Source organism: Athene noctua, chromosome 17, assembly GCF_965140245.1.
Source record: "Athene noctua chromosome 17, bAthNoc1.hap1.1, whole genome shotgun sequence".
Lineage (NCBI taxonomy): Eukaryota > Metazoa > Chordata > Aves > Strigiformes > Strigidae > Athene > Athene noctua.
The window spans coordinates 11797678-11810552 of record NC_134053.1 but is presented as its reverse complement, the minus strand read 5'-3'; the positions used below and the strand labels follow the sequence as shown (position 1 = coordinate 11810552).

Sequence of the window (12875 nt, the reverse complement as noted above, 5' to 3'; positions counted from 1 at the left end):
GGGAATCTTCCTTGTTAAGAGCTGTAAAGATCTGTCTATAATCAGTGTGTTCTACATCTTTGTGACCAGTTATTTTGCTTAGTTTAATTCTGAAGTCAGAGGAACAAATAAAGGGAGATCAAGACCCAAGCTCTGATGAACTTTGAACTTACCTGGATGTGAAGCTGATTAGTTACAATAGAGAGAACCAACACCACGGTCTGAACACCCTGAAATTCAGCACAGTAAAGCTTCTGGATCTAAGTCTTGTGGTTCACATGCATCTGTACCTGTATCCATGTGTGAGATGTAAGCAGCTTCAACTTGTCTCCTTCCCAGAAACAGGGCTGTTTGTCCGTTGAGTAATGCTGCTGAGTTGAGAGATGACACAGAGGCTGTCCCAGCTCCTGGACCCCTGGGTTTTCCCCAGGTGTCAGGTCACTCCTCCTCACAGATAATTACTTACCATCATCATCTAAAAGAACTACATCTTCCATGACTAGATTTACAGGTACAACCACTTAAAAAAAAAAAAAAGCATTCACACACAGTGAGGTAAATATGCAGGTTTATTGCAGCCAAGCCACTCCTTTCCGTGCTCATTCCTTCTCAGACATCTGCTCATGGATGTTAAAACCCCGAGCACCTTTGGCAGCAGGACCGAACTCTGAAATCTGCAGCACCTGTAACAGAGGAGCAATATTTGGGAAAGAATTGTTGTCCAAGGAAAAGCAGCAGCTTCAACTTGTGTCCCACGGGAGACAAGTGAATCTGAAGTTATTTATTATATAAGACGTAGGGATGACAGCAGTTTATCATTAACCTGAACTCTGCAAGAAGCACATAAGGAGAGAAAGAAGAAGAAAGCCAGAGAAGCAACCAGGATGGAATCCAACATAAGGATCAACAATCCTGCAGACATCTCTGTTATTGTCATCTATTTTTTGGTAGTCCTGGCAGTGGGACTATGGGTAGGTTGGGATATTTTATTTAATTTTAATTTTATTTTATTTTGTTTTGTTTTATTTTATTTTATTTTGTTATTTTACTTAATAAGCAGGTAGTTTAATAGGGTCTTGAGAAAATGGCTTAGTAAATGAAAATGTATAATTGTATAAAGATTTTGGTGCTTAATTGAGATAGTTAATAAGTGCATGGTGGGGAAAATGTGGATATTTACTGGAAAGGGGATGGTGACCCGGGGAGGCATCTGTTTAGGTGGATGAAATGGCACCAGTGGGGAAGGTGGAGTAATGGGGTTTGTGTGGGGAAGGAGCTGAGAGATCTGGTCAGCAAGATGAGGCCAGGCAGGGTCCCTGCGAGGAGGCGGGCTGGAGGCGAGCAGGCGTTTGGCACTGCCGGGCACAGGGACTGCGGTGACAGTTGGCGGCGTGGGGTGATGCCTGAGGAGGGACTGAGAAGAGGGAGTTGCAGGGAGGAGAAGGGAGGTGAAGTCAACATGCGGGAGGGCAGCACGGGGGTGTAACAGTACAAGTGCAGCGTGGCTGTGACAGACCAGGGACGGCAGATCCCTGTCAGTGAAGGGCTGAGATGGGCCGACACTGCAGGTGCCATTTGAGGGCAGCATTATCGGGGCTTTTTTTGCCAGCAGGACCTTGAGTAGAGGGTGCAGTGCCATTGAGAGTATGAGGAAGGAAGAGTTTCAGGGGTGGCAAGTGCTGGCAATGACTTTCTGTTGGTGATCTGGGCAGAGCGGTGCCCTCTGCCCTCACGCCGCGATGCTGCCTGTGCCGAGGGCTGCAAGGGAGAGCTCATGCCCGATCCCAACACAATGCCCGCTGCTTCCACAGCCGATGGAGAACGGCAGATACTGGCCTGCTGGGGTAACCTCCGTGCTCAAGCGGTTGAAGATAATAGGTCAATGCTGTGAGCTACAAGGCTGTAAACAGTGGAATGTCACTAAATTTCTGTTTCCCCGGGGCAAGCTCTCCTGGTCACCCGAAGACCTGACCATTAAGGAGCGGAGAGGAGACACCGTCCCTCAGTAATCCTCTCCTTGCCAGCAGCATCCCAGGGGGCCGTTTCACAGCGCAGAGAAGTCAGCTGCAAAACAAACCTCCCTTTCTAGCAGCCTGGCAATGTTCTGAAGAGCACCAAAAATTTAGGTTGTACACAAAATGGACACAACCTTTTCTTTACCTCTTCACCATGGTAGGAGACATCAAAAACGTAGCAAAAAATCTGAAGCCCCGAGTATACCTGAACACCTTGCTGTCTTGGGGTAGGGAGCCACGGAAGTCTGGCTGTAGTTGAGCTTTGTATTAAAGGTCTGTGACAAAAAGGGCTGATCTGTGGTTTGTCAGGCAATTCTGTGCTGAATAATTCCTGGAACCTTTCTTTCCTGCAACAATGTCCTCTTTATTAGACAAATATCTATTCAGTTGCTGTGTGTAGTTAAATGCAAATCTACTGTATTTACTTCCTTTCTTCTGCATTAGAAAAAAAAAAAATAATCTGGCTAAATTTACCAAGTCTTTCTTTATTTGCCTGTTCAAAGTCCATCAAAGGAGACAATGGGAATCCAATACTCAGGTCAGGGTCATTAACAAAAATTGGAGGAAGCTTCCCTCTATAGCTCATCCCTTGACAAATTCAAAATGAGTGTGTGAAAAGGAAATTTTAGTTGGCTTCTCAGTTTGAACTTCAGAGAGAAGTGGGTACAATGCTGATATCACAACAAGAAAACAGATTTTTGCAAGTATCTGCTGGGGCTCAGTAGTGTTGAGTAAAAAAAGCTGCACATTTTCTGTTAATGATTTTGCAACTTACAGTATTTTTTGATACTTGAAATCAAAGGAATTGCACCCTGATGAAGTGTTCCTGTGAGCTTTTATTTGAGTGATCATTTTTTGGTTAAATTTAATTTTATTTTAACATTTTGCACCGTAATGAAAGGTGAAGCAATGAAGCTTGAATGGTTAATATAGACCTAGAAACAAGAATTGTTGTTCAGTTGTATTATTTTCTTCATCATAAGCTTGCTCTTTTAGTCACTCTGTTTATTTCTTGCACTTTACCCTCCCCATATATTTTATCCCTTCATTCTAGCTGTTTGTTCTTAGTCTGTGTATAGCTTGCCCATTATACTTAAAATATGATTCAATTTCTCTCTCTTTTTTTTTTTTTTTTTTTTTTTTTTCCCCCCAGGCTATGTATTCAACCAACCGAGGGACAGTAGGTGGATTTTTCCTGGCTGGACGAAGCATGGTTTGGTGGCCGGTGAGTGCTATATATTGTGTGTGTATATAAAACATACGTACGTGTATGTGCATCCACTTCCATATGACCATGTCTACTCCTTAAATATTAGATGTCTCTACAATGTTGTTGAGACTGTGATGGTTATGTCATGTAAATTCACTCTTTCTCTAGCCATGGTGACACACGGCAAACTGCACAACAAAAGCCATCAAATGCTTTGCCTTTCAGCCTGCTTTAAAACTTTTTAATATTTTGAATTTATTACTTTAATTGCACTCGAAGCTGGCTCATTTTGAGGTTACTGCAGAGAAGAATTAATTTCCTGACATTTTTCCTCATATTTCACTATTGTTTCCACTTTTGGTAACAAGTTCTGGACTGTACAAAGAGAAAATCCTGGAAATATTATGATAAGTTATTAGTAAAACATAGTTTACATTTATTTAAAGATTATCTGTGATTTACATTGTTTGCCTTCTGTGGATCTGTATTCTCTTCCAAGGTGGAGAAAGGGAGTCACAGACACAAAACATGTTCATAGCCATCCATCGGGAGTCTGGCAGAAATAATATTAGAAACAATTATTTATTTCTTCCAGACCATATTGTCTGTTTAATGTGACTTCTTGGAAAAGCAGAAAACTTAGACAAACCTGAATTTTCTGTATTACTTGTGTTGTACATGCTTCCATGTGCTTGAATGGAAATCCTCAACATTCTAGATATTGCATTCAGTCTCCAAAAATGTTTTTGCACTTCATAAACACTTTTGAATCAAGATTCCATCCACATGTATTCAGTTATAGGATCAGGGAGAGTGACAGCAAATATTTCTTGTCTAAAAATTTAGGAATTTTCTCAAAGTAGGCTGCAGAAATACCAATACATCTTTCAGTCTTGTGCTTCAGAAAGCTGCTCTCTGCCTTTAGAAGCGATTAGGACTGCCTCTTTAATGACATAACAAGATTAAAGGCCAGTGGGAGTAAAAGATTTCCTCATTTGGTATAGTAGATGTAAGAAAATTCAGGTTCCATTGGAAGATTGAGGAAAGAGAAAGTTTCCACGTTATTTTAAGACAAATTACATAATTCTAGGGGGAGAGAAAAAACTCAAACAGATTACTCTGCTTAACTGTTACTTTAATCAGTGGGCTGGTTTTAACCTTGTGCAATTCTGTCAAGGGTGAATATGAATACTCTTTTGTGCAGATGTAAATGAAGGTGGAAGAAGCAAGACAGGAAAGACTCACCATAAAAACCTTCTGTCTTGCTGCAGTGGCACTGAGAATTTATGATTCCCCTAAGATCGAGGGAAGATTATCTTGTTGAGTTCTCTACCTACACAAACCCAACAGATTCAGCAAGCTCCCTTCCTCCAGTGGGGAGAAAAAAGGGATGACCCCACAATGCAGTGGTGCTTGCTAGGATCATCTCTCTCTCCTCCCCAAACTCTGCAGGCTCAGCATGGATGAGTCCTAGTCATCAGTGGAGTCCCAGAGCACCCCTTCGATCCTTCCCTTTGGAATGCCAGGAGTGTCTTTCTGCACCATAAAAATAAACCCTTCTTGCTATTCTTCCTGGTATCACTCAAAATAAACAAACAGCAAGCACTCAAACCACAAACTAAATACCATGTCAGCAGCACCACCTTGGAAAGTTTGCCTTGGATAAAAAGAGATTCCAAAACACCTATTCCCACAGTTTAGCAGTAAATAGGATGTCCATCACCCAGTGCAAACTGGGCTGAAATGACTAGGAAACCAATGAAAGTATAGAAAGTTCCGTCAAAGATGTGATCTCAGTTCTGCAACAGCTAATGTTGTGTGTGTGTGTGTTTGGACTACTTCTGTGCTTTGACTTCTCTTCAGTGCTGTGTCAGGACCATGTCATGGTTCTGGAAAGCCCAGATACATTTGCAAAGACTGTAGGCTGGGTGGGGGAAGATGTTTTGTAAGTGGACTCTTATTTATCAGATTTCTTCCTTGCAATTTCAGGAGAATTGCTTTCTGGAATAGAGAAAAATTTTTTTAAAAACCCCTTCCACAGTCTTGTCATAAACTTAATTCTCTTAATCTAATTCTATTTTTCAGTGGTTGTGCTATGTTCTATGCTCTACAGGGCAGCCATGGCTTTTCTGACCCCACAGGGAAAGAGGCTCATTAGCAGTGTATTAGGACCTCTTACTGACAAGCCTGGGAAAGGGATAAGGGATTCTATTCACTTAAATGATATAATAGCTGTGGTTTAGTAGACTAGAGGAGACTGGCAATCAAGGGCTGGAGACTAGTCCCACTTTTGATACACATTTTTCATGTTTGTCAGTCACTTTGCTTGGTAGTGATTCCATTTCTCAATGTATAAAGTGGGAGCAAGACAGTTATCTTGGGCCAAATCTGTCCAATTTTGGCTCTGATTGTTGGCTCCAGCAGAATCCATGAAGGTTGCTTAGTATTTTGCAGAACGAAGACCATAGTTAGTCTTTTCAGGCTGTTCTGCAGAGGTAATAGGTCACTTCTGTATTAGTTCACTGAAATCACTGCCCTTGTGCAGTGGATGAGCCAGCTCAGTAGTTCCCATAGTTAATTAGGGATCAAGGTATATAATTACATTCTCACTGATTGCCATAAATTGAAATTGGTATGAAATACTGTGATCCTTCCACAGTCTTTTTACAGAGACTGAAAGCAGAATCTCAAGAAACTGGTTCTAGTCTCTTTGGCTTTGAGGGAAATATCTTCAAGAAATACATATATGGCTTTTTAAATTCTCATAACTAGCTCAAAAAAAGACACAGAGAAGCTCAAGGAAAGTGACAGCTTTGTAACAGTGGGCCTTGCAAACCAAACTTCAGCTGCTTTTGTTAGATGAAGGAGTTAGGTTCAGCCAAATACTTTCTACCGTTGTAGGAAATGAGGTACCTGTTCCTGAAGAACATCAACTTTGGTAGCAGACGCTCTCACGGGATTAACAGGTTTCGTGCATAATTTCTAAAAAAAACCCTTAAGTTTTGAAGTTGTCCTGCTTTTGAATTTTGTCGTTCAGGTTCTGTAGTTCTGCAGACAGAGCTGTCTGCACAAAATTATGGGTTACCTTGTACACCTCATCAGTTCCTGAGGCTCAAATGCTAATGGCACTAAGAGTATCTGCTGGGCATCTGAAGTCCATCTGTGGTTAGAAAGATTTATTGAAGAGTAATCAGGAAGCATGCAGAGTCAAGGGCATACTACACTTTAAACAGAAACATAACTCAGCTCGTTTGTTGTCACATATGTGTTGATCTTTGTGAGACAGGTAAGAAATAAGCAAAAAACTAAAGCAGATTTTTGCTTCTTCTGCATGACTTATTTTCATGGCTATCAGGACTGACCACTGACATAATTTCTCTGATCTCTGCATCCAGTTAAGTTTTACATATTCTCAGAATTCTCCCCACTTGCTGAACCTGACACTGCTGTGAGGAGACAGGAAAGACAACTCTGGTATAAATAAGATTTGTATTTCCTTCTCTTAAGTAGAACAAGAAATTAACTTATTTTGTCAAATTCCATGCTAAAAATAGTGTGGAATCAATAGTTTTCAGATTAAAACAATAATAAAGTAATCAAAGCAAGGTTCTGGTAGAAAAGGAAATGTTCAGTGAAACAGATTTCTACAGAATCCGTCAGAATTTTCCACCCATCTGGGAGGTGTTGTTTCTGTCTCAGAGGACAAAGGTGGACGGAGTATAGATCAGCCTGCTTGTGACTGCTGTTCCAACAGCCGTTGAGCTTGTTGGAAGACAGAGACACATTATTTGATGTGTATTGTGCATCCACCTAACTTGCCTAGCGAATTGGGAAGGGTGTAAATGCAGTTTGACAATAATGCAATATATGGAGTTTGCAGAGTAATTGGGAAAGCAGAATAAAACCCCACACTTCTTTCTTTGGGTATCAGAGCCTTGAAAGGGTTGCAGGTATATTTCATTGTAAGCACTTTGGAAAAGCGATTAAGGGTGATCCCAGAAAACTCAGGTAGGAGAAATCATCCTTCCATCAGGGTAAAGTCACATGTTGCAGGGAAGAGTTGTGAGTTAAAGAAAAGCATGGACAGTGTCAAGGAGTAATTCTCAAGCAAAGAATGTGAAGTTTGTCCAGGGAAGAGGGGTCTGAGAAGCAGCTCCTGCAGGTGCCCCATGGGAGGAGTGATACCTCAGGGCAAGGCTCATGACCTCGTGCTGACGTGAGGGAGGTTCTGCTGTTCTCTGTGAGGGGCTAACGGCCACAGGCAAGGGGCGCTCGGGGCTGGGCAAGAGAGTTTGATAGCGAGCTAACACTTTCAAACAGGAAAGCGAACATGGGCAGCATAGGATATGTATTAACAGGTCCTGTGAGGGAGAAATGCCATAAGCTGTGGAGTCTGCACATGTCTCTGCGGTGGTCACTGATTTGCAAAGTACATTGTATATGATTTGGAACAGCAAGTGCCAGGATGTCAGCGCATCCTCAAGTTAATGAAAGGAGCAAGGTGAAGCCGTTAATGAATAACATGGAAAAAACATTGTGATCATCATCTATCTTCTGTGTGGTGGTACTTTTCCTGAACAGAGTACTCTTGTTAAAACATGACCTCTTAAAAGATTTTTAAACAGTTAATGTTCCACGTCTGCCTCAGGTTAGTGCAGTTTTTTGTCCTCTCTTTCCCTCTTAAAAGCTTTTGTTCCTTTCAATCAACTTTCTTCTTTACTTTCCTCCTAGATCTGTTTTTAAAATCAATTCGCTAACACATTCACTGAGAACAGTTAACACTTCTAGAAAAGTGTTTCCCTCTGTCATGGTTCAGTTTCAGGCCAGCTTTCTTTCGATCATGCATAGGTGTACTGCAGCATCTACCAATGGTGAATCAAGCAATTCCAATTATCAGACTTTTAGTACAAAAACCCCACAGCAGTAAGTTCTCCAGCAAGACAGCTTGGGCCCAGAGCCCATCTGCCTTCTTCCCTCATCCTTAAAGTGGATTGGAAATTTCTTTCCCCTCTGACAGCAGCAGCTAGCAGGGTGCAAGCATATTTGATAAACACTCCTCTTGCTTTAACCACACTGCAGTTTTAAGGGTAATATGGATTTTCCCAGATATGAAACCATGTTCTACCTTTCCATGGATACATAACAATTAAAAACATTTTTAAAATTTCGTCCATTGTTCATATGTGTTGACCTTGCTGTTCTGCTGCACTGGGTGTTCCCTAATTCAGAGAAGAAAAATTAGAAAGTGAATGTGGTATCTGCATTCACATTGTTTTGTGCTGGCCCTAAAGATGCTGGTAATTTTGCTTTGGTTTGATTTGGGTTTGTATTTTTCTTTCAATACAATTGTACTCCATGTAAAGTTGGAAATGCAGCATTGTCAATGAAAGCTACAGTAAGTCCGGGGGTTTCAGGCACTGAGCCAAAGCTTACTACAGCTGTCAGTTCTTAAAGTTCTTCATTAGCTGCTTTTGTTACTTGGATCTGCTTGCAGTGCATTTTAAGCTTTTGAAACGGGAGAGGGAACGCATGAAATAAAATCAGAGATTAATGTGGTTAATCTTTTCTGGTGATTGCGTTTCTAGTAACCTAGATTTAAGTTTAATTATTCATCTTCAGGGAAAGCACTGGACAACAGTGCTAATGCTTGGTATAAGTGGTATTTGTTCAGGATCATTGCTGGGAAAACACTGTTGCTGTCACAAACAGGTTAGAAGAAGAAGTTTTCTTTATTACCAGTGATCTCTCTGGCTTATTTGCTAATGCTTGTCGCAACACTTATCATTCCTGTAGAAATATCTGTCATATGACAAACTGGTTACATTTCTGTAGGGCACAAACCGACTTCTAGAAATGTGTAAAAAAAATTCCAGAACTGAGTGAACTTAGTGACATAAATTTCCTGTCACAGCAAAAGAACAGTCTGTCTGCAAAAAGACTAGAAAAAATCAGCAGATCAATCTGAGGAAAGGAGAAAAAAAGTAAGCTTGGAATAGAAAGAGTGGAATTGTCTGGTAAATTTTATTTGTATGTTGCACATAAAAAATGGGGCAGGGGGGAAATCTCTTTTGTTATGAGAGATCAGGACTGTGAGTTGAAGTGCATGGTTGCTATTCCTGGCTATGGCATAGCTCTACAAAATAAATCTGATCTTCAGCAGTGGATTTCTATGGCGAGATTCATTTTATCCTCACGAATCTCAGGCAATTGTCCCTGTGCTCTTACGGACTTAATTTTTACTGCTACTCAGAGAACTCACTGCAATGACTGCAGACCTGGAAATTTGTAACTACTCCCTTTATATAAATTTTAGGACCTTAAAAATCCCCCAGTGAGTTGCAGACAAGAAATATTTCTCCCTTTTCTAAGGTGACTCTGAACATATTCCAACCACCTGTACTTGGGAACTATGTGAGGAGAATGTGCAGGTTCCATATTCATGTATCTAAAAAACACTTTTAAGCACCTCGGTATCTTTCAACATGAGAGGTTCACTTCGGATGAGAGCATTAGAACCTGGCCAGCAGAGGTTCTTTTGCCTACTTTCCATATTCTTTTCTTTTATTTTCAACCCCGTTTCCTTTTTTGATTTGTAGCTTTCAGAGGACATAAAGAAAACAATAGAAGTGAATAAAAAAATGTTCATCTCGGAACTACTGCAGCTCACATGTCTTCTGCCTACAATACCCGATCCAACCTCTTTTCTATGCTTGAGTTCTCACCCTACATCCTTCAATGCCTGACCTTGTAAATTATTGTTAGGTATTTCTGCTGCCTTTAATGGTTTCATTTTAAGGGAATGAAGCTCATACCTTTTAATCTTTTCAATTGTTTGAGCTATTTGAAAAGTAATTTGTTCTTTTGGCACAGTCTGTCTTTTGTGAACGGCTCCTGCCTGTCTGTAATCTGGTGTACTTTCATTTTTAAAAATCTCTCCCAGTTCATCAATTCCTATGTTCTCCCCATGTTCTGTTTGTATGATCAGTGCAATATTTGGGGGACTTAGAGATCCAGCACTTCTTAAATATAACTCCTTGATTTGCTATTGTTTGTATCTTTCACTTGCACTTTCTCAGCAGATGTTTCTGCCATGCAGCTTTCAGACTTTAATTCAGTAATTGAGTATCTTTTAACTAAATGTGAACCAAGTACAAAGTCTGTACAACTCTCACTAATGATACATTATTCCACAGACTGTGGAATATGAAATAGGGAGTGCCAGTTTTATAAGTGGGTATGCACTTATCGTTTCCTCCTTGAGCAAGACAGATCGTGGTCTTCTTCCCTGATTGGATGTCATTCAAATGTCAGTTAGTCAAGTTTTGCAAATATTTTAAAATCTATATTGGTGTAATAAACTGTTTGACTCAACTAGAAGAAGATTTTCTATGCAACATCCTATTCTTATTGTTGTAGATATGATGGCTCGATTATCAGGTTTGAGGGGGAACAATAAGGGGGAATCTTGCAAGTTGTCCAGGAAGTCAGTTGTCAATCATTCTCATCATCACTATCTGATGATAGATAGGCATGAGTTCAAAATTCCAAATAAACACGATTTTTTTTCACGTTACCAGGAAAGGACCTAGGAGCCAAATACTGTTCTTTCTGTTTCCAGATTGGTGCTTCTCTGTTTGCCAGTAACATTGGCAGTGGACATTTTGTGGGAATAGCAGGAACAGCAGCAGCTGGAGGAATTGCCATCGGAGGATATGAATGGAATGTAAGTGGCATGCATTTAAGTGAACCTATTTGTGACATCAGGATTATCTTCAGAGGTTAATCAAACTAACATTACCTAATAATTTAGGACAGTCAAAGTTTGTGCTTGGCAACGCTTGTTTTCTGTACAGACCAGTAAGTGCCAATGGAATCTACAATTTAGCTCATCTTCCTTGGTCCTTGTCCAGACCACAGGGAGAAGATGAACCTTTTCTGTTGAATGAGGCTTTTTAGAGAGCTTTTAAACCGAATAAATTTGTAGATTCTCTTCTCTATACATATCTTTTGATTACTTTAAAAGTATTTACAAAGAGCACTTTCAGACTTCAGGATGTTGGGAAGCATTTATCAGTTTTGGAATCCATGGTATTTTGTACAGCATTTTGCTATGTAGAAACAGTTGAAGGGGCCTTGAAAGGCAATAGAAAAATTTGGACATCCTTCAAAATAACCTGTATTCCAAAAATCTTTTCTTCTTTACTTTCTCTTTCCTCTAATTATGTATGTGTTTTGCTTATGGCTGCAGTATAGGGTAGAGATACCCAAGCTGACTTTCAGTGAACTACTGGGGATACCAGGAGTGGTATTAATTGCAACAGCATGGGGATTCACATGAGCTAATTCAGTCCACTTCCTTGTTTCCTTGTATTCTCAGGCTCTGTGGTGGGTGTGGATAATAATGCCCTTGTTCTGCTTAATTCACCTTCATGGAAGGGATTATACCATGACACAAAGGGAATTAACGAGCGTGCATAGGTCAATACTTTCCTTGCATATAATTCTGTGCAGAGAAAGAAGCAGACTACCCTGAGGGATTTGCCTTTTTTTTCCTTAGCAAGTAGATGGTTGCTGCAAATACTCATCTGATATAAATATTTAAGAAGAAGGATAAAGGCTAAAATGAACTCTATGAAATGTGCACAGATAATCTGTCACCTTAATTTGCTTACACTAGTCCTGTAACAAACCTGATTTCTCTTCTCTTTGTACCAAAAGTAAGCAAATCAAAAGAGAACAAGCATTGCTTGAAATGTCATGGTATTCCAAACTCTAGGACCCATATCCTTCTTCAACCACATCCACCTCTAACACCTAAATTCCTGGGAGAAGCAATGATGCATGTCTATATTTGAGCAGATACGTTGCATAGTTCATTACTTATGACATGGTGGGACTGGTGTACAGGTTAATAGACATGGTGAAAATATTGCTCTTGACTGTATAATCTGATTCTCCCCTTGAAAGAAATACTAAATTTTACTGTTACCGTGCTTGTGTATCTCTATTATTCCACTGAAATTATTTCTAATTTGTATTAGTATGACAGCAGAAGCTAACCCAGTATTTCTTGTCCATTTTAGGGTTTTGATCTCAGGGCAGAACCTCAAAGCTAGAGTTACAAAAGCCCTCTAATCCCAGTGGACAGGGTAAATGCAGAGTTCAGCTCTGAGAGCAGGATTTTGTTCTATATTTGTTGATTTAAATTTGTAAAACTCTGTATCAAATAGTATTTGCTAGCCATTTCAGTCAGAAAACTGAGACAATGCAATATAGTAATATTTGTAGCTCACAAAAAACACATGGTAACGCAACATATATTATGAAATGGTGATGTGGAAATATGAAATATTTTACTGAATGCATGTGGTACATCCTGTACAGTATGTGGGACTGTTGTAAAATATATGGCCATCTCCTAGAGACCCTGTGCAGAAGGTAGTAAATGATCAAAATAATAATGAAAAGAAGTGCTACTCTTCCCAGCACCTGGATTTGCAGATGTCACAACACACCATGGCAGGATACCTGAATCTGAGCGGGAAAGTGTCCTGCATTAGTGGCTCTGGGATCACGATGCTAGCAGATTGGTCTCAGGGAGCAGGCTTCACCTTCCTTAATATACCCCAGAAGCAGTAGTCTTACGGGCTGGTTGCACTGTAACCATCATT

The 12875-nt window shown here is 40.3% G+C and overlaps 1 protein-coding gene across 3 annotated transcripts in view; it reads left to right on the top strand.

Moving 5' to 3' along the window:
• The first annotated feature begins 293 nt into the window (after positions 1-293).
• Positions 294-12875, top strand: part of SLC5A1 (solute carrier family 5 member 1) — a 29367-nt gene continuing 16785 nt past the window's right edge. For all 3 annotated transcript variants that reach the window (XM_074920884.1, XM_074920883.1, XM_074920882.1), the window contains exons 1-3: positions 294-950; positions 3148-3219; positions 10823-10927. In XM_074920884.1, the coding sequence (XP_074776985.1) occupies positions 864-950; positions 3148-3219; positions 10823-10927 (264 nt within the window). In that variant the 5' untranslated portion in view covers positions 294-863. The remainder of the gene's footprint in view (positions 951-3147; positions 3220-10822; positions 10928-12875) is intronic.